This window comes from Salmo salar, chromosome ssa15 (assembly GCF_905237065.1).
Source record: "Salmo salar chromosome ssa15, Ssal_v3.1, whole genome shotgun sequence".
NCBI classification, from domain to species: Eukaryota; Metazoa; Chordata; class Actinopteri; order Salmoniformes; family Salmonidae; genus Salmo; species Salmo salar.
The window spans coordinates 44,528,478-44,551,283 of record NC_059456.1 but is presented as its reverse complement, the minus strand read 5'-3'; the positions used below and the strand labels follow the sequence as shown (position 1 = coordinate 44,551,283).

Here is a 22,806-nt window from a genome sequence, read left to right as displayed (position 1 = left end):
TCCGGTAAAGATCATCAAAGGTTACTGATTAATTTTAAAGCTATTTCTGACTTTTGTGACACCTCTCCTTCTTTGGAAAATGGCTATGGTTTTCTGTGGCTAGGCGCTGACCTAACATAATCGCATGGTGTTCTTTCGCCGTAAAGCCTTTTTGAAATGGGACACTGTGGCTGGATTAACAAGAAGTTTATCTTTAAAATGGTGTATAATACTTGTATGTTTGAGGAATTTTAATTATGAGATTTCTGTTTGAATTTAGCGCCCTGCAATTTCACTGGCTGTTGGCGAGGTGGGACGCTAGCGTCCCGAACGATCCCAGAGAGGTTAAACAGCGGTTGACATGCTTCGAAGTACGGTAATGGAATATTTAGACATTTTTTGTCACGAAATACGCCATGCTCGTAACCCTGATTTACCATTTCGGATAGTTTCTTGAACGCACAAACAAAACGCCGCTGTTTGGATATAACGATGGATTATTTGGGACCAAACCAACATTTGTTATTGAAGTAGAAGTCCTGGGAGTGCATTCTGACGAAGAACATCAAAGGTAATCAAACTTTTGTAATAGTAAATCTGATTTTGGTGAAGGCTAAACTTGCTGGGTGCCTAAATAGCTAGCCCGTGATGGCTGGGCTATGTACTTAGAATATTGCAAAATGTGCTTTCACCAGAAAGCTATTTTAAAATCGGACATATCGAGTGCATAGAGGAGTTCTGTATCTATAATTCTTAAAATAATTGTTATGCTTTTTGTGAACGTTTATCGTGAGTAATTTAGTAAATTGTTAGTAAATTCCCCGGAAGTTTGCGGGGGGTATGCTAGTTCTGAACGTCACATGCTAATGTAAAAAGCTGTTTTTTGATATAAATATGAACTTGATTGAACAAAACATGCATGTATTGTATAACATAATGTCCTAGGGTTGTCATCTGATGAAGATCATCAAAGGTTAGTGCTACATTTAGCTGTGGTTTGGGTTTATGTGACATTATATGCTAGCTTGAAAAATGGGTGTCTGAATATTTCTGGCTGGGTACTCTGCTGACATACTCTAATGTTTTGCTTTCGTTGTAAAGCCTTTTTGAAATCGGACAGTGTGGTTAGATTAACGAGAGTCTTGTCTTTAAATAGCTGTAAAATAGTCATATGTTTGAGAAATTGAAGTAATAGCATTTCTAAGGTATTTGAAAATCACGCCACACGATTCAACTGGCTGTTACGTAGGTGGGACGATTTGGTGCCACCTAGCCCAGAGAGGTTAATGTTTGTTTTATATGGTACGAGGGAGAGATGACTCCAGGGCCAGACCCTGGTCTCTACGCAATGAGATACTGTCTGCTGTGAATTATAAGCATCTTTCATACAAATCTTAACCTTGTGATTAATTCCTTACATCTGTTGTTTGTCATGAACATCCAGGAGGATGGATGCTATAAAATGGATGCTATAAAATGCTGTGGCTCAAATCTGCTCGTTGAGTTCTCAGTGATCACCTCCAGGGGTGATTACCGACTAGCTCCATTACTGCAGTTATTAAATAATAAAGTTTGATTGTTTTGAAGAAATGTAAGTCTCCTTTTGATTACAATAATTTCACCACAGATGCTAGTGTGAGCTCTATACACCAGCGTTTTGATGTCAGCCTTCTATCAACAGAAAAACAAAACCTATAGAACCAAAATTAGTTGATGTACTCAGCATCAAAGGGTACGTGAGTACGTGATAGGATGGAAGATGTATTGTGCAGTAATCTGGCACTAGCAGATCATTTTAATGAAGATATGGAAATTATTACCTCTGCTTTGAGGGCAGGGTTGAAACCCACCGTCAAAATGGCTATTGCAGGGGTAGTGGACCAACACTCCACAGGGACAGAGTATAAGGGCACAAGGCGAGACCCAGATGCAGACATGGGAGGCAGATGGTTTGAGTCTTTGATATTTATTACATCCAAAAGGGGTAGGCAAGAGAATGGTCGCAGACAGGCAAAAGGTCAAAACCAGTTCAGAGTCCAGGCGGTACAGTGTGGCAGGCAGGCTCGAGGTCAGGGCAGGCAGAATGGTCAGGCAGGCAGGTACAGAGTCCAGAAAACAGGCAAGGGTCAAAACCAGGAGGACTAGTAAAAGAGAATAGAAAAGGCAGGTGCATGGGAAAAACCCGCTGGTTGACTTGGAACATGCAAGACGAACTGGCACAGAGAGACAGGAAACACAGGGATATATACACCAGGGATAACAAGTGACACCTGGAGGGGGTGGAGACAATAACAACGACAGGTGAAACTGATCAGGGTGTGACACAGAGGTTGTTCAAGTCGCATTGAGAATGGAATCTAATTCCGCTTACCATGCGGTGTGTGTAGTCGCGGTTATCCATAACTCAAGCACCGGTAAGTTTCAGGAGTAAGGAAAATAAAAGCAAGCAGAGAGGTAAATCTAACAGCAAAAACTTGCAGCAGCAGCAAAAAGACAACGAATGTTGTCGTCAATGTGGCGCTTTTGGCCATTGGGTGAGAGACTGTTCAGTGTTGCCTGAGCACTCTGTGCCCGCTCATTCTGGGGTAAGCGTGGCTGTGCAGACATTTTCTTTACTGACTAGTGAGCAACATCAAACACTCTTGAAAGTGGACAGTGTTGGGAGAACGCATAGGAATATTTGGTCTCAGTGTGGTCATCAAATTGGCTAAATTTACAACTAAAAATTAGGTTCAATGGAGTAACAAGGACATAATCTAAAGCTATGCAATTACTACCAATGTTGTTTACAATAGGTCCAGTTATTCTTTATGGTAGCTGGGGTAGAACCGATTATGGGTTTGGAAAATCTTTACGACGTGACAAGGGAATGGGTTCTAAAAGATAACAAGTTATTGGCACGGCCAAACACTCCTCACAAGCACAGAAAGCCTTGAGAGTTTGAGGGAACATTTCATTGTCTGAAGAGATAGCCTTGAATTGTACACAGCATCTCCTCTCTATCTTGGTTCGTGCAGGTGACTGTGACCTCCTCCTCAGACCAATTGGCAGTACGCCCAGAGCATTGCTCTGTGAACCAAAAGGAGTATCTCAAGGTCCCAGCTTTGAGAGAAGAAACCACGTAAGGTATCAATTCAGTCACATGCAGGAACCAACATTAATAATGAATCATGTAAATCATGCTTATATGACTTGTTTGTGTAGCAGTATATAAGGACTGAAAGGGAACGCCCTTGTCAGAGTTTATCAAACTTGTTGTTTGTGAACCTCTCCGGCCGTGCTCAATGGGTGACATGTCTGGTGAGTATGCAGGCCATGGAAGAACTGGGACATCTTCAACTCCCAGGAATTGTACAGATCCTTGCGACATGGGGCTGTGCATTATTATGCTGAAACATGGGGTGATGGAGGCAGATGAATGGCATGACAATGGGCCTCAGGATCTCGTCACGGTCTCTCTGTGCATTCAAATTGCCATCGATAAATTGCCATTGTGTTCGTTGTCCGTACCGTATGCCTGTCCATACCATAACCCTACCACCACCATGGGGCACTCTGTTTACAATGTTGACATAAGCAAACCGCTCACCCACACAACGCCATACACGTGGTCTGCGGTTGTGAGGCCGTTTGGACGTACTGTCAAATTCTCTAAAATGACATTGGAGGCGGCTTATGGTGGAGAAATGAACATTAAATTATCTGGCAACAGCTCTGGTGGACATTCCTGCATTCAGCATGTCAATTGCACGCTCGCTCAACTTGAGACATCTGTGACATTGTGTTGTGTGACAAAACTTCACATTTTAGAGTGGTTTTTTATTGTCCCCAGCACAAGGTGCACCTGTGTAATGATCATGCTGTTTAATCAGCTTCTTGATATGCCACACCTGTCAGGTGGATGGATTATCTTGGCGAAGGAGAAATGTTCATCAACAGGGATGTAAACAAATCTGTGCACAATTTGAGAGAAATAAGGTTTTTGTGCATATGGAAAATGTCTGGAATCTTTTATTTCAGCTCATGAAACATGGGACTAACACTTTACATTTTGTTTTTAGATTTTCTGGAAAACAGTGCTGTAGCTCTGCCACTTTCCACCGCAGATGGGAAGGGCGACATAGGCGGATGCAGTGGATTGAGTTGCAGCCCTTGCAAAAAAACATCTCTAGCTTAAACTGACAGATTGATAATTTTTTGATTATGTATACATTATGTATACATACATTATGTATACATACAGAGGAAATCAATGTTTTTCAGAGCAGGACATGGAAATGCAAAGAACTCTGAAAGATATGCGAACACAAAAACTCTGCCAAGAACCCGCAGTTTCCATCACTTTGTTACATTCTCGAAAAGCCTCATAAAATAGGTTTCCATCCAAATGGTGACAGATTATCATGTGAATATATTCTAAATTCTGCATAAAAAGAATACGTGTATTTTCCCAGAGATTTTTCCATCTAATTGACTTCCAGATAAAAGCCTGTGTGTGTTGGCCTCCCGAGTGGAGCAGCAGTCTAAGGCACTGCATCGCAACTCTAGAGGTGTCACTACAGACCAGTGTTCAATCCCGGGCTGTATCACAACCGGCTGTGAGTCCCATAGGTCGGTGCACAAATGGCCCAGCGTCGTCTGGGTCAGGGGAGGGTTTGGCCGGGGGGGAATTTACTTGGCTCATCGCCCTTTAGCGACTCCATGTGGCGGGCCGGGTGCCTAAAGGCTCGTCCGTTGAACGGTGTTTCCTCCAACACATTGGTGCGGCTGGCTTCCGGGTTAAGCGGGCGGGTGTTAAGACGCACGGTTTGTTGGGTTATGTTTCGGAAGATGCATGACTTGACCTTGGCCTCCAGAGCCCATTGTGGAGTTGCAGCGATGAGACAAGATCGAAATGGGGAGAAAAAGGGGGTAAAATACACAACAAAAAGGCTGTGAGTGTTGACATGGAGCATATAAAATAGTTTGTGGTTAAATTCCCATGTCCTTATAAAATATACAGGTTAAATGGATTTCCAATCGCATTTCAAAATCTAACAATGGATTTCTAACAAATGTTGCATTATATAGTGAGTGTGGCCACTCTGGTATTTGTGCATGCGCTCTAGCCAACAGCTCAGATACTGTGCGGGTATAGCCTGCATGTTGAGATTATGAACAAAAGAGCAAAATTAAATGTTGGGTCAAACAGCAGCCTAGCATTGATGATCATGTCACCAGAATAAAACCCTCAATATTTATTGGAAAGGAGCATCGAGCTCATCACCTGGCATGTTATATCATATGTTACATTTCATATGGCATGTATTGATTTGTGAATATCCATCACCCATTTCATATAATACTGTATGTTCCGAATTACAATTATATGTTGCGAATTTCCAAAATGTATAATATGTTATGAATTTTCCAAACTTATGCTACCAGTTCTAGCTAAGTGGTTAACATTAGCTAGGCCAGGGGTTAGGGTTAAGTTTATGAGTAAGGTGAAAGGGCGAGGGGTAAGGTTAGCTAACATGCTAAGTAGTTGCAAAGTATGTAGCTAAAAAGTAGTAAGTAGTTAAGTGCTAAAAGTTGTCTGTGATGAGATTAAGCTCACAACCTTTGGGTTGCTAGACGTTTGCGTTATATGCCCAACCTACTTTAAATGTTGCCTTAAGTAACCATCTTTCTTATGTAACCATACCAAACATATCATACTAAATGTAGTGTACAGATTTACGTAGAGAATAATACGAAATGTTCTGAGACCAGGTTGTTTCAACACACTGAAGTTAATAATTTTATTTAATCTGTAGTTTAAATCAACCTCATGCTTTCCCAACGAGTCCAAATTTACTTTGATATGGTTTTCAATATACTGTTTTGCACATAAAAGCTTATCCACCGACATTTCTCGCATAATACCTTTTACAGAGAAAAAAATACCACCTTATCTAGCGTATTGTTTTGTCGACATTTGGAAAGTTTACCCATTTTCCGTTTCCATCAGGCCTGTCATGACATTTGTCTGACATGTACTTTACTTGCATAAAAAGGTTGGCTGGAAACCTGGATGTACAGTAGGTGCAGTGTTTCCAGGGACACAAACTATACCATTAAGTTTGACTTAGCAAACGATAGTGAATGTGCGAGCATCTGATTTTGTAGTTCTCTGCTATGAGTACTGGTTTGGAATAGTGGATGATGAAAACATGGCTGTAAAGGTGAAATTCATGCACCTAAGTTATCCCGCAAGGTCATTTTCTTGACCAGAGGACACGTTATGTACCAAAAACAAGCATTATCTGCACCATTAAAGCATCAACCACTGCCAATGGTCGCCAATATAATTTGGTTTGTTGTGACATCACTGCATTAGAAATGTTTACTTTTATTAAAAATATTTTGTTCTTGGCGGGCCACATCAAATTGCTTGCAGAACCAATCCGGTCGACAGGACACTTGCTGACAATCCCTGGTTTTAATAAATGAGGCCTCAGGATGAGAATTATACTAAACAAAAATATAACATTCAACAATTTCTAAGATTTTACTGAGTTCAAGTTCATAGAAGGAAATCAGTCAATTGAAATAAATTCACTAGGACCTAATCTATGGATTTCACATGACTGGGCAGGGGTGCAGCCATGGGTGGGCCTGGGAGGGCATATGCCCACCACTTGGGAGCCAGCCCCACCCACTGGGAAGCCAGGCTCAACCAATCAGAATTTGTTTTTCCCCATAAAAGGGCTTGAGAGCACACTGAAGCTTTCAAGGACCAGGGTTAGTGACCACTGCTGTAAGACAAAAAAAATGATTGCAAGCAAACCATGGGACCACAAAAAAAGGAAACTGACTACACCATTTGTCATGCGGGGAATTGTTTTTATTGTGCACATTTACAGAACAGAATGTGTAAGTACTGCATCCTTAATGCTTACAGAACCCCCACAAGTCAATGAGTCTTCATACAGCAGACAGTCAAACATACTCATCTCAGTATTTACAGAGATTATTAGGGTAAAGCTCTTTTCCTGCCTTGCCGGGCAAGGTACAAATCTCATCTCACAGAACTGGAAACAAGGTCAGGCGGAAAGTAGGGGTAATACAACAAAAGAATACCTTAGTGTTATGTAAATGTCATTCTGCTTGAATGGCCACACCTATCGGATTTGTAAGAGCATGGGTTTGATCAAGTGCTCAATTAAAACACTTTCACACGCGCCTAAAGTGAAGTGGTGAGGACCCCCCTGATCATGGCTCTATGGTGAGTGAGACCTGACGCATCTCTCTCTCACACACACACACACACACACACACGCACACACACACGCACACACAGGAGGGTTCCTTCACTGCATGAAAGCAAACGCATAGGACACTGCATCCCTGTTCATCACATACACCACTTTCACAAATCTCAATCTACATTGGCAATGGTTGGACACACCTCTTTGGAGGAGCTGACAAGTTGAGTGAAGCTTTAAACGTTTTTGGTAAAATAAAGTTAGTTTTTGCTGATAACTTCTATAACTAAAGCAGGGCACTTAACGTGACAAATTGTAAATAGTTAAAAAGGGTATGTTATGATAGCATGGCCCTGACAGCACAAGAAAATTAGGGGATGAATGCTTCATTCCTTGAAGATAATTTTTTGGGGAAATTTCAATCCAACACACTTTACTAATGAGGAGTGCTATACCTGGGACTGAAATCCAGGAACATATGTTTTTTACTTTGGGAAAATAACCTAAGTAGGCCTTAAAGTTTTATCATGTGGAAGGGCATTGTCAAATCCCTAAAGAATCCCTATCATTTGAAAAGGGAAAGAAGCTATGATGGAAAAGTAAGTTAGGACAGTTAAAAAATTACGGCTAATTCGGAAACGACTTAGCAAGCGACCTACAGAATTGATATAGGTACTCTTTGTTCATATCGATAGAGGGAAATTCAAAATCCCTGTTATGATTGTACATAACATTCAGAATATCTGGCGCACCCTTGTACAGACCTCAAACTCTCACCCCTCTTCACAGCAAACACACATTCTTGACCTGTTAGACTCATCATACATAATCTTTCAGTCATCATGTGCACATTAAGATAGCCTTGTCCAACTAGGCAGCTTTTTCTCCCATCATAAACTTGGGATGGGGATAAATAACATTGACTCCCTTGAAGGGGGGGAATCTGAGTTTTCCAACAATGCCAGAAATATTACTGTACTCATAATATTAAGCAAATCGCATTCATATTTTCAATAAAAGAAACTGCACTCGTATTAGTGGGCCGCGAGTGCAGCATCAAAGCAAAAATAGCCTACATTGTTTCTAGTTTAGGTTAGTTACAATTGATGTGTCCTGAGCATCAGTTCAAAAGATACACAAGTTAATGAAGTGACCGCCGGGAGCTGTGTGGGAGAGCCGGGCGATCAGCTCAATCAGACCCTGCAACTGAAATGACGTTAATTTAGCCAATGAGAGGATTGCATTCAATATTCTGCAAAGGCATGCATGTTTATGACTGGACAAAACAGACTAAAGGGAGCTTCATGTCAAATTGAATGTTCATTAGTCACACGTGGAATTCTCGTCTAGTCACGTTTTCGTCAACTAAAAAGAAAACAAAATTGTTAGTTATTGTTTTTTTCATGGCATCTCGTTATCATCATTAGTTTTCATCAGGAAAAATAGGTTGACTAATATTTTTCGTCAGTTATTGACTAAATTAACACTGGTACACATACACCATCCACATATCACACACACAAGCCCCCTCTCTCTAGTCCTTAAACACACACACTTTCCAAACACACAAAGCCCTCTAAACTATTCACACACACACTGAAACCACAAAACACACATTACCCTCTCCAGACAGACACACATCATCAACCGTCAGAGGTAAGCACTAGGGGTGAATGTCCTGTCCGCTGAATGACTGAGCAGTGTCCAAAAAACCCCACTACTGGTTAGTGCTTGATTCTCCACTGAACCTTGTGCTCCAGCTTTTCTCACACACACACACACACACACACACACACACACACACACACACACACACACACACACACACACACACACACACACACACACACACACACACACACACACACACACACACACACACACACACACACACCAGGATTTAAATAAAGCTGAAAGGAGAGAGTGAGAGAGAGCAGAGTGGGGTTTGGTCGACCAAAAAGGGGTAGCAGAGGGATCCTGTCTTTTCTGGGGTCTGTGTGTGTGTGTGTCAGTGTTGAACACTGTCCGGTGTCCCATAGCCAGGGTTACAGGGAGGAGGGGGAAACTGTGGCAGTAGGGGAGCACCAGGCCGCCCCACTCCGCCAGTCTTCAGCCACGCCTGCCTGTAGTCCAGTTTTTCACCCAAGGAAGGGGCAGAGGGGCTAAGCCAGGGAGCGCTGACGAGGTTTTATCCTGGGGTAGAGCTGCAAGGTAGAGAGGGAGAGAGAGAGCGGTAGAGAGACAGAGAGTGGTTATACATCAGAGAGGGCCAGTACTGCCAAACACAGCCACAATGTAGTTGAAAACTAGGGAACAACGCATGAGCCCAGGGGTAAGCGGCGAGCAGGCCTCATCCCAACAGGTGTGCGTGAGAATGTGCGCATTTGACAGGCCTCACCCCCAGCAGGTTGCGGGGTACATAACCCTCCCTGTGGTCCAGGCGGCCCCACCACCACTCGGTCTCGCTGTCGTCTTGCCGCCGCAGGATGGTAATGGCGTCGCCCTCGCCGAAAGACAGCTCATCTGGGCTCTGGGCCTCGTACTCCCACAGCGCATACACCGCCCCCTTGTTCATCACGCCCAGCTTTTCCTGGACACCTGGTAGAACACACAGGTACTATATTAAGTAACTATAGTTATCATTTCAGTTAAACGCTGCCTGTCTCTTTTAATAACCAGGTAACGGCATGTCTCAAAATTAACTGGTTCAAATAAACGGCAGGTCTAAATTAATTGTTTACGAGGTTACCATGAATTACCCTGAATTGTTTACAAGGTTTAATTTGTTACATTAAATAATTCCGTAATGACTTGAAAAAAAATTGCAATCCGTTTTTATTGGCAGTAAGAAACTGCTAGGCCTCAGCTATTAGATTTGGGAGAAGACACCGACAAATCAGCCAAAAATGCACAATCAAAGAGGAGAATAATTAGTCTGTCAAGGAAAATTTTATTTACATTTTTTAATCGAGGCATTGGTGGCTAACAGCTGAGAACGGTTAGCAAAGTGGCAAGCAGAAAAACAGTCAACTTCTTCCCTGTAGCTCAGTTGGTAGAGCATGGTGTTTGCAACACCAGGGTTGTGGGTTCGATTCCCACGGGGGGCCAGCACAGAAAAAATAAATAAAAATAATGTTTAGAAATGAAATGTCTGCATTCACTACTGTAAGTCGCTCTGGATAAGAGCGTCTGCTAAATGACTAAATTGTAAAACCCTTACAAATCCGCTGATCGCCCTCTAGTGGCAATAGTAAGAACTGCTGAAAATGCACAGTCAGGAGATACATTTTTCTGTCAAGGAAACAAAAAATGTTCATCATAATGGAGGCATACTAAGACAAGTGTGTAAATAACACAGTGCAATGTTTTTAAATTTGTTTAAACTGCCTTAATTTTAGCATTGGGGAGGACCATCCTCAGTGAATTTCATTAAAAAAAAATGTTTTAGATAAAACTATACTAAATATAATCACATCACCAATTCATTCATTAAAACACACTATTTTGCAAAGGTCTACAGTAGCATCAACAGCACTCTGGAGGACAGCTAGTTTCCATCCTCCTCTAAGTACATTGACTTCAATACAAAACCTAGGAGGCTCATGGTTCTTACCCCCTTCCATAGACTTACACAGCAATTATGACAACTTGCAGAGGACATCCTCCAACCTATCAGAGCTCTGGCAGCATGAACTGACATGTTGTCCACCCAATCAAAGGATCAGAGAATTAATCTAGTACTGAAAGCATAAGCTACAGTTAGCTAGCACTGGAGTGCATAAAATGTGGTGAGTAGTTTACTCATATAGTTGAACAGTTTTGAACAAATTAATTTCTTCGTAAAAGGAGAAGCAAGAGAGAGAGATTATATTTTCTCACTTTCAGTTTCACTTAGCTAGCAAATATGGCTAGCTAGTTTAGCCTACTGAAACACACTGCTCAAACTGAGGGATGCTATGTTAGTTAGCTGGCTATGACTATCCAACACAAGACTGGAACTCTTCCAAGTTAAGGTAAACTTTTGGTTTTACTAATTTATTGCCATGTTGCCCGCCGGTGTAACTGCTTACTGACTGTACACTAACGTTACTGTACACTAACGCATGACTTAGCGGGTTTCCTAAGGCGTTAGTTCTATTAGCTATGCTGACTGACGTTACTTTAGCTAATATGGTGACAACGATGTAGGCTGTGTGTAGCAGTTTGGCTTGGAAAGGTTTTTTCACCTGGTCACATACAGCTGATGTTTTGTGCTTTGAAGTCCACTAGTGAAGGGAAGAGGTGAAAGGAGAGCGCATAACGTAGATGCGAGAAGGAATACAACGTGGCTGATATGAAACTGAACTGTGTTTATGGGTGATCATTCTGGAAATTCTGTTGAAAAACATTTCTGATACAGAAGCAAACGGAACAAAAACGGGGATAAACATACCTGAATTTGTCCAATAGAAACTCTCGTTTGCAACTGTTAAACTAATGATTTCACCCAATATCAGCTAGATGCAGGCAAGAGTGTGCAAGGCAGTATTGAATGTCACTGTCTCTCCATGTGGCACAGTGTGTCACATCAAATTTGTCTCTCGACCTCTGCAACTATGTTATAAACTGTCATTCATAGGCTAGGTTGTAGCAACCTCATGATGGGTTTGGAAAAAATGTGAGTATCATGTAGTAGCCTAAACCTATTGTTGTTACATTTAACTGGGTGAATGGAATATGAATGACAGTCATCCAATATGCTGTAATAGAAATAAGGCCATGATCATGAAAAAAATCTAATTGTCCTCCCTCATCTGAAACGGCACTGACCGCCACTGAGGCCCATCCACTTGGGAGCCAGGCCCACCTACTGGGGAGCCAGGCCCAGCCAATCAGAATGAGTTTTTCCACATAAAGGGGCTTTATTACAGACAGAAATAGTCCTCAGCAGCCCCCCTCAGACGATCCCGCAGGTGAAGAAGTCGGATGTGGGGGACTTGGGCTGGCGTGGTTACACATGGTCTGCGGTTGTGAGGCAAGTAGCAGCAGCGTATGTGATGAGTAAAAAAAAGTAGTGCAAAAAGGGGTAATGCAGATAGTCCGGCAGCTATTTGGTTAACTAACTATTTAGCAGTCTTATAACTTGGGGGTAGAAGCTGTTCAGGGTCCTGGGCCCGGTTGCATAAAACACCTTAATTTTTCTCATCTTTTCCCCTATAGTTTCTTTAACTAAGTAAGTTGCACAAAACATTTTAAGGTGGATTTCCCCGTTAAGTTAAGTGAAAAAGTTAAGGATGCCCATGAGGTCCCTTAACTGCTTCATTCAGTATGGTAATCAATGTAAACAACATTTGTGGAGGTGAATGTTGCTTTCATCTGCTCTGGTTACAAAAAGAAAACATGAACCAGCTAGCTACTTAGCTAAACAACGGAAGGTGCACAATCCATGGCTACAAAGTTAGCTGGCTACTTAGCTATAGCTGCTCTGTAAGCTAGTTTGATGTAATACCAGAAACATGGTTTATTATAACCAGCCAGTGACTTGGTGTATTGATACATCATCCAAAGTGTCATTAATAACTTCACCATGCTCAAAGGGATATTCAATGTCTGCTTACATTTTTTTCTCACACATCTACCAATAGGTGCCATCCTTTGCGAGGCATTGGAAAACCTCCCTGGTCTTTGCTTGTAAGCAGGAAATCAAGAGGATAGCGTTATAGTCAGATTTGCCAAATGGTGGGCGAGAGAGAGCTTTGTATGCGTTTATGTGTGTGGAGTAAAGGTGATCAAGAGTGTTTTTGCCTCTAGTTGCACAGGTGACATGCTGGTAGAAATTAGGTGAGACAAATTTCAGTTAAAATCACCAGCCATTAGGAGCAGCGCCTCTGAATGGGCATTTTGTTTGCTTATGGCCCTATACAGCTCGCTGAGTGTCGTTTTCGTACCAGCATTGATTTGTGGTAAATAGACCGCTACGGAAAACAGATTAAAACAGTCTATAGCGTATGATGAAGTATTCTAACTCAGGCGAGCAGAACCTTGAGACTTATTATATTAGAGATCGCGCACCAACTGTTAAGACACACACCTCGCCCCTTGAGTTTACCCGAAGCTGCTGTTCTGTCCTGCTGATGCATAGAAAACACAGCTAAATGTATATTATCAAATAAAATGTTATTTGTCACATACACAGGGTTAGCAGATGTTAATGTGAGTGTAGCGAAATGCTTGGGCTTCTAGTTCCGAATGAGCAGTAATATCTAACAAGTAATCTAAAAATTCCCTAATACACACAAATCTAAAAGGGGTGAATGAGAATATGTACATATAAGTATATGGATGAGCGATGGCCAAGCGGCATAAGCAAGGTGCAATAGATGGTATAAAATACAGAATATACATGTAATGTAAGATATGTAAACATTATTAAAGTGGCATTATTTAGAGTGGCATTGTATAAAGTGACTAGTGATCCATTTATTAAAGTGGCCAGAGATTGGGTCTCAATGTAGGCAGCAGCCTCTCCGAGTTAGTGATCGCTGTTTAGCAGTCTGATGGCCTTGAGATAGAAGCTGTTTTTCCAGTCTCTTGGTCCCAGCTTTGATGCACCTGTACTGACCTTGCCTTCTGGATGGTAACCGTGTGAACAGGCAGGGGCTCGGGTGGTTGATGTCCTTGATGATCTTTTTGACCTTCCTGTGACATCGGATGCTTTAGGTGTCATGGAGGGCAGGTAGTTTGCCACCGGTGATGCGTTGTGCAGACCGTACCACCCTCTGGAGAGCCTTGCCGTTGAGGACGGTGCAGTTACTGTACCAGGCTGTCATACAGCCCAACAGGATGCTCTCGATTGTGCATCTGTAAACATTTGTCAGGGTTTTGGGTGACAAGCCAAATTTCTTCAGCCTCCTGAGGTTGAAGAGGCGCTGTTGCGCCTTCTTCACCACACTGTCTGTGTGGGTGGACAATTTCAGTTTGTCTGTGATGTGTACGCCGAGGAACTTAAAACTTTCCACGTTCTCCACTGCTGTCCCTTCGATGTGGATAGGGGGGTGCTCCCTCTGCTGTTTCCTGAAGTCCACGATCATCTCATTTGTTTTGCTGACATTGAGTGAGCGGTTGTTTACCTGACACCACACTCCGAGTGCCCTCACCTCCTTCCTGTAGGCTGTCTCGTCGTTGTTGGTAATCAAGCCCACTACTGTTGTGTCGTCTGCAAACTTGATGATTGAGTTGGAGGCGTGCATGGCCATGCAGTCGTGGGTGAACATGGAGTACAGGAGGGGTCTGAGCACGCGCCCCAGTGTTGTGGGTCAACGAAGTCGAGATGTTTCCTACCTTCACCACCTGGGGGCGTGTCCTTGTTCAGCCACAACTCCAAGAAACATAGGATATTACAGCTCTTCAGGTCCTGTTGATTGGATAGTCTCGAAAGGATCTTGTCCAGTTTGTTCTAGTGATTATACGTTCGGCAATAGAATGGGGGTAGAGGTGGTTTATTCACTCGCCGACGTATACTGAACAAAAAAACGCAATATGCAACAATTTCAAATATTTTACTGAGTTCATATAAGGAAATCAGTCAATTGAAATAAATTCATTATGCTCTAATGTATTGATTTTGCATTACTGGGAATATAGATATGCATCTGTTGGTCACAGATAAAAATATATATTTAAAAAAGCGAGGGGCATCTATAGCATAGAGTTGATCAGGCTGTTGATTGTGGCCTGTGGAATATTGTCCCACACCTTTTCTATGGCTGTGTGAAGTTGCTGGATATTGGCGGGAACTGGAACACGCTGTCGTACATGTCGATCCAGAGCATCCCAAACATGCTCAATGCGTGACATCTCTAGTGAGTATGCAAGCTATGGAAGAACTGGGACATCTTCAGTTTCCAAGAATTGTGTACAGATCCTTGCAACATGGGGCAGTGCAATATTATGCTGAAACATGAGGTGATGGCAGCGGATGAATGCCACGAAAATGGGCCTCAGGATCTCATCATGACATCTCTGTGCATTCAAATTGCCATCGATAAAATGCAATTGTGTTCGTTGTCCGTAACTTATGCCTGCTCATACCATAACCCCACTGCCACCATGGGGCACTCTGTTCACAACACTGACATCTGCAATCCACTCGCCCACAAGACACCATACATGTACGTGGTCTGCAGTTGTGAGGCCAGTTGTTGGACATACTGCTAAATTCGAGAAAATATTTTTTGTAGGTGGTTTATGATAGAGAAATTAACATTAAATTCTCTGGCAACAGTTCTGGTGGACATTCCTGGTTCCCTCAACTTGAGACATCTGTGGCATTGTGTTGTGTAACAAAATTGCACATTTTAGAGTGGCCTTTTATTGTCCCCAGCACAAGATGCACCTGTGTAATGATCATGCTGTTTAATCAGCTTCTTTATATGCCATGGATTATCTTTGCAAAGGAGAAAAGCACACTAACAGGGATGTAAACAAATTTGCGCCCAAAATTTGAGAGATATACGCTTTGTGTGTATGGAACATTTCTGGGATCTTTTATTTCAGCTCATGAAACATGGGACCAACACTTTACATGCTGCGTTTATACTTTTGTTCAGTGTAGTTTTGTCAGGGTGCCCGCACTTCGGCCTCACGCTGTCTCTTTCTTCTCAGAGTCTCGGTAATTAGAGCCTGGTTTGGGGTAAGCATTATGTCCTGCGCCACCGACTCATTGAAGTAGAAATCTTCATCCAAAGCAAGGTTAGTGATTGCTGTTCTGATGTTTAAATGCTCTTTTCGGTCTTAGGAAACGAGGACGGAAACAAATACAAAAAAAGTTACGATCAGCGTGAAAAAACACAAAATAGCAGAATTGGTCAGGAGCTAGTAAAACGGAAGCTATCCAATCCAGCGACATTCTAATTCGTTTCACGCTGTTGGAGAGCATGGTAGCCAGGGTACCAAAACAGAAGAGAAGTTGAACCTCCTCTTCAACACTCTTAGTTGTTGTGGAAATTGACCCACTATGCTATTTACTTTCTGCATCTACATCATATTGCTGAGTCTACCTTTAAGAATATATACAACAAATATATTCTAGTTGTCTAGTCTAGTTGCCCTATGGGCCCTGCTGAAAAGTAGTGCACTAGATAGGGAATAGGGTACCCTTCTGGATGCAGAGGGAGACCCGGTCAATGTAATTCCCTGCAACAATGACCCTCCAGTATTCTCACCGTACAGAAACTGAGAGCACTGGATGTAGCCCTCCTCCATCTCTTCACACTTGTCTGCCGCCGTCTCCACGTCGCTGATGGTGCTGGCGAAGATGGCCGCCCCTGACTCCACCAGCAACTTGCACAGGTGAACGCTGTTACAGGAGGCTGCACAGTGCAGGGGTGTCCTGTAGAGAGACACACAAAATGGAGGCGTTACAATAGTTTCATGGAGACCAATTGCCTCTAGGGAAGGTAATCATAGGCAATAAAAAAACTTCAGAATTGGTGCTTTTGTCTGTATGTATATTGTGTATGCTGCAAAATGAATTGCCTCATTGAGGACATTCATGCGTTTATCTATTCTGCAGTGACAATGTATGAAAAGAGCTGTGCTCTGGTAATAAATAGGGGGTTCCTTGGTGCAGGTGAGTGGATGAATTGTTTAAGTAAATACAACACTATGAAAGCAAGTATGTCACAAATAGCAAAATCACAACATAGCTGAAGCCTTGTTTTTGGAGGCATCAATAAAATGGCGTAACTAAAGCTAAACAGACGCAAATAAGGGAATTGTGTCTTAAAGGGATAGTTCACTCAAACGCTATTGTAGTATTATGTTCATTAGTTCACTGTGTTAATACAATCCTCAAAAAGTGTCCATGTCAGCAGTCAAGTTTTCAAGTACTGCACTTTCAGTATAGAAGAAAAACGGTCCCTTGTGTGCAGGTGGTGTGTGGCTGCTCACCAGCCGTCGCTGTCGGCAGCGTTGACGTTTACTCCGAAGTCGAGCAGGAACTTGACAATGTGGTGGTGTCCGGCGCACACTGCGTTGTGCAGCGGGGTTATGCCCTCGTCATTGGCCGTGCTGGGGTTCTTCACCTGGGGAAGAACACAGGGGTGAGCTGGTCCCAATTTGATCCCTACACAGAAGTGGACTGAGCTTCATTTCTTTTCTAATAAGCATTTCTAAGAGTTCAGAAGTCAAGTGACACGCCAAGATCAACCACAAACACACCACAATTCAATTCTGACAGGTTTACTAGCCCACACACAGCTGAAAAACATGAAGAAAACACTAAAAGACAGACTAGTTTACAATGCTGTCAGCACAGTTCAAATAGATGCAAATAGAGAGAGAATGTGTGTTTGTTTGTTTGTATCTGTGTGTTTGTCCCGTGTGGCTCAGTTGGTAGAGCATGGCGCTCGTAATGCCAGGATTGTGGGTTTGACCCTACGGGGGACCGGTATGAAAATGTATACACCCACTACTGGATAAGAGCGTCTGCTAAATTACTAAAATAAACAAATTGTGTGTGCGAGCGACAGAGTCAGACCTCGTAGATAATCCTCTGCACCAGGTCAAACTCGCCCTCCAGTGAGGCATCCAGCAGCAGCGCCAGGGGGTTGAACTTCACCCTCAGGCCGTGACCCGTCCGCTCCGAGTTGGGCTTCTTCAGGTTAGTACGCTTCTCCTGTAGGGGAAGGATGGGAAGAGACCATTAGTAAAGAGTGTGAGAAGAAAAAAAAAGACGTATGCATGTCACAGGTGGGTCTGAAACCCTTGCTCCGGAAACCAACATCTTAACCATTAAACCAAGAATCCAACTCACCGCTGCTACATGAACATGCATACTGTTGCTGTGTGTGTGTTTTGTGAAAGCCTCACCACTTGCTGTGAGGGGGTGGTGGCAACCACCTCTGGAGAGCTGACCTCAGGCACAGGGCTAGGCAGGGTGGCCACCGAGACTCCCCCTAGGTTATTGTTGTTGGTATCTTCCGAGGCCTCCGGGGCAGGGGGGCTGAGCACCTCGGGGGCTGGTGGCGGGGGCAGCAGCTTGTTGTCATTGGCGTCAGGCGGCGGCAGGGGCTCTGAGGACGACCCCTCTGCCACGGCTGGTGGTGGGGGAGGGAGCGGGTCCTCACATGGCGGGTTCCCGTTGTCGGCGTCTGCCAACGAGTCACCGGGGTAGTCGGGTAGGTTGGTGGGCTGGTAAAATGGTGTGCCGCCCGCCCTGGCTCCTCCTGCTCCAGCGCCACCACCCTCCATGCCGCCAGCCAGGGTATTGAAGCGCTGGTAGAGCAGCTTCTGGATGTTGGGCCCGGCTGGGCCCTCTGGCTCAGTGATGGAGCTTCGCTTCTTGAGGGGCCGCGGGGCGTTCGCCAGCTTCTTGCGCAGAGTTTCCAGGTCGGCGTCGCTTTGGTAGCGAAGGGGCGAGTGGGCCATTGGGGTGAGCTTGGTGGGGCTGAGGGGCCGCGGGATATTCTCCACATTGGGCGGAGGGGTATCTGGGGCCCCGTCTATGTCCGGGCCCTCTCTGTCCCCAGTGTCCTCACTGGCCGGCCCCTGGAGCCCGGGGAAGGGCCCCCCTGTCAGCATAAAGGGCAGGGGGGAGGGCGGCGTGGAGCCGGAGGGGAGAACGGGCTTCCCGTACACTGGACACACACACGAGAGGGAAAAAACAAACAATGATGTACTACCCTGGAAAATACAAATAACATACTTGCTCGCTGACTCGATTTCATAAATTAACAAGGAATTACTGGATACTCAAACCTCAACAGTTAATGCATTAATAATCAAAAGCAAGAGTATTCACAGCACTGCTCTTTGTCATGCAAGTCTCCGTCAATAGCAAAATATATAAACAGTCTTCAGTCTCCTTTGATTTTGAGTTATGCCCCTGCACCCATTCCCTGTCCCTCCTTCATTTTACCCAGACACCAACCTGATCCAATGCTTCCAAAACACACCTTTCTTTCCTGTCAATGATCTGTAAGTGATTGGGTAAGTGAAAGGATGGTGTTCACCATATTGCTTTCACTTAACCAAACTTGACAAATCAGTTCCTCAAGGAAGAAGAAGATGCATAGTACTGGTACAACATACAAGGGTGCGTCCCAATAATATCTTGTTTCTCCTGAAGTGTGCACTCGTTCCCTATTTCCCACAAATCTAATAGCATTGGATTGGTGGAGGCATAGGATAGTGAGAGTTTCCGCCATCATTTGTATACCAGTCATTTCCTTTCAAATCAGTGAAGGGAAGTGAATAAGTGCACACTGGTCTAATGAAACATAATTGGATTTGGAACATACTCATTCACTCCCAAACTGCCCCTGCTTGTACCTGCTTTGAGCGCAGGCTTGAGCGGGTAGCTCTTGGGCGCCGCCTGCTGGAGGTACATGTGGTAGATGGAGCTGGAGTTCATGGTGGCCGGGCCCTTGCGTGGCGACTGGGGCCGGGAGCCTCTGTCTGGGACGAAGGGGCGCACAGCCACGGCCAGGACAGGGTCAGGCCGATCCCCGGGAAGACCCGGCGGGAAGAGAGGCGAGTTGGGCTGGAAGGTCGGGCTGGGGGGCACCGATATGCGCTGCTGGATCTGCTGGGAGGAGGAGCCGGTGGAGGGGGGAACACGGGGCCAGACAGGGCCGGGGGGGTTAGGGAGCGGGCCTGGCCGGCGGTCCAGAGAGCTGGTGGAGCCGGCAGAAGTTAGGTGGGAGCCGTAGGGAGGGGGCTGGGGCTTGGAAGGGGCCACCGGGGAGGAGATTGTCATCTTGTTGGAGTCCAGCACCTTGGTCGAGGCAAACAATTATTCAATATCATCAAATACATCTCCAAACTAATTTTGGATGAAGCGCTGTCCCAACTATTTCAACTGTTATAGTTATTTGGGGAAATGTTGCATGCTGCGAGGGGTTGTTTTGAGGACAAAACAAAATGTTGGTCCAACACTAAAAAAGTGAAGATACTCGATATATACTATTCTGTTAGTCAGCACCCCTCCAATATTTTGGGGTGTGCGTCAACTCATGATTTTTATTAAAGCTTTACGAACAACAAACAATGTCAAAGAATTGACTGACCTTGTCTGCTGTGGTAGCAGCAGGGGAGCCCGGAGGGGGAATCTTTCCCTGTGTGTCCGGCCCAGACTCCGGCCAGTCGGGGGGCTTGAGAGAGGCATTGCCCTTGCCAAGGGTGGGCCAGCCAGCCTCATTCGCTAAGGGTGGAGAGGGGAGAATGGGGCACGCTGAGTGTGGTCTAAGAGAGTTACCTGTGAGAATTGTGTTAAAGCAGAGACTGCTGTAGAACTCTCTAGATAGGGATACAGCACATCTGTATAGATCAGTGTTACCCAATCCTGGTCCTGAGAAGCCAAATGCACATTTTGCCAGGACCAGGATTGGGAAGGAGTATACTGGTATGAATGTTTGCCATGATGGGGTGAGTGTGAAAGATGATACTGCTACACTGGGCAGTCAAATGCAGTAGTGTGGAGAGTGTTTGTTTAGATGGGTGAACCGTAAGAAAAGAGCTAGCTGGTACGCTACAGAGTACAGACACTGTTGCTGGGTGAAAGGGAGACGTACTTAAGGTCCTGTTCAATGGAAACCAGTTACTAGTTGGTGGGGCAAGGAAGAAAATACTTCTTGCCGTTTCACACAGTAAGCATGGTTTGACACTGCTGACATGAATCCAAATGTGGATTCAAATGCACATACACTATATATACACACACAAAAGTATGTGGAGACCCTTTCAAATGAGTGGATTTGTCTATTTCAGCCACATCCGCTGCCAACGGGTGTATAAAATCAAGCACAAAGCCATGCAATCCCCATACACAAACATTGGCAGTAGAATGGCCTTACTGAAGAGCTCAGTGACTTTCAATGTGTCACAGCCATAGGATGCCACCTTTCCAACAAGTCAGTTCGTCAAATTTCTGTCCTGCTAAAGCTGCCCCGGTCAACAGTAAGTGCTGTAATTGTGAAGTGGAAACATCTAAGAGCAACAACGGCTCAGCCGCGAAGTGGTAGGCCACACAATCTCACAGAACAGCACTGCAGAGTGCTGAAGCACGTAGCGCATAAAAAAGTCTGTCCTCGGTTGCAACACTCACTACTGTGTTCCAAACTGCCTCTGGAAGCAACGTCAGCACAATAACTGCTCCTCGGGAGCGTCATGAAATGGGTTTCCATGACGGAACAGCCGCACACAAGCCTAAGATCACCATGCACAATGCCAAGCTTTGGCTGGAGTGGTGTAAAGCTCTCCGTCTGGAGCAGTGGAAACACGCTTCACCATCTGGCAGACTTACGGAGAAATCTAGGTTTGGCGAATGCCAGCAGAACGCTACCTGCCCCAATGCATAGTTCCAACTGTACAGTTTGGTGGAGGAGGAATAATGGTCTGGGGCTATTTTCCATGGTTCGGGCTAGGCCCCTTAGTTCCATTGAAGGGAAATGTTAGCGCTACAGCATACAATGACATTCTAGATGATTCTGTGCTTCCAAATTTATGTCAACAGTTTGGGGAAGGCCCTTTCCTGTTTCAACATGACAATGCCCCCCATGCACAAAGCGAGGTCCATACAGAAATGGTTTGTCGAGATCTGTGTGGAAGAACTTGACTGGCCTGCACAGAGCCCTGACCTCAACCCCATCGAACACCTTCGGGATGAATTGGAATACTGACTGCGAGCCAGGTCTAATCACCCAGCATCAGCACCCAACCTCACTAATGCTTGTGGCTGAATGGAAGCAAGTCCCCGCAGCAATGTTCCAACATCTAGTGGAAAGCCTTCCCAGAAGAGTGGAGGCTGTTATTACAGCAAAGGGGTCCAATTCCATATTAATGCCTATGATTTTGGAATGAGAAGTTCGACGAGAAGGTGTCCACATACTTTTGGTTATGTAGTGTACTTACTAATGGTGACAATTTCATAGTGCAAAAAAATGGTGCAAAGTTTAAAACATACCATAAACCTAAATTATGATGCAGTGTGATTTAATTTGAAACTTTTCTTCAACAATGTTATAATACATAAAGAGGTGACTATTAATGTATTATGCAGTTTACTCAACTCTAGTTAAAATAATTGCCTCCCTAAACATTGTTAAAAGAAAAAGTTTCAAATTAAATCATGCTGCCAGATTATGATGTTTAGTAATTTGTCCACTTGAACATTTTGCCACAAGTATGATCTATCATGCTGTCAGCAAAGATTAGGAAAGGGAGAAGGGAGGGAGGGAAAGAGACAAATAAATGTAAAAAATATATAGAACAATTAATAATTTCTGAAATACAGTGCATTCAGAATGTATTCAGACCTTGACTTTCTTCACATTTTGTTAAAGTATAGCCTTATTCCAAAATGGATTAAATAGTTTCCCTCAATCTACACACAATACTCCATGACAAAGCAAAAACAGGTTTGTAGGGGAAAAAAGTTACATTAGTATTCAGACCCTTTACTCAGTACTTTGTTGAAGCACCATTGGCAGTGATCACTGCCTCGAGTCTTCTTGGGTATGACGCTACAAGCTTGGCACAGCTGCCAAGTTTCTCCCATTCTTCTCTGCAGATCCTCTCAAGTTCTGTCAGGTTGAATGGGGGGAGTCACTGCAAGGCT

General features: G+C 44.1%; 1 protein-coding gene across 12 annotated transcripts in view; it reads right to left on the bottom strand.

Annotated features, from left to right (window-relative positions):
• Window positions 1-6,825: 6,825 nt before the first annotated feature.
• ppp1r13bb (protein phosphatase 1, regulatory subunit 13Bb) overlaps window positions 6,826-22,806 on the bottom strand; it is a 104,813-nt gene continuing 88,832 nt past the window's right edge. For all 12 annotated transcript variants that reach the window (XM_045695778.1, XM_045695781.1, XM_045695779.1 and 9 more), the window contains 8 exons: window positions 20,258-20,391; window positions 19,521-19,965; window positions 18,060-18,826; window positions 17,728-17,865; window positions 17,139-17,272; window positions 16,412-16,578; window positions 9,607-9,806; window positions 6,826-9,412 (listed from right to left, as the gene is read on the bottom strand). In XM_045695778.1, the coding sequence (XP_045551734.1) occupies window positions 9,371-9,412; window positions 9,607-9,806; window positions 16,412-16,578; window positions 17,139-17,272; window positions 17,728-17,865; window positions 18,060-18,826; window positions 19,521-19,965; window positions 20,258-20,391 (2,027 nt within the window). In that variant the 3' untranslated portion in view covers window positions 6,826-9,370. The remainder of the gene's footprint in view (window positions 9,413-9,606; window positions 9,807-16,411; window positions 16,579-17,138; window positions 17,273-17,727; window positions 17,866-18,059; window positions 18,827-19,520; window positions 19,966-20,257; window positions 20,392-22,806) is intronic.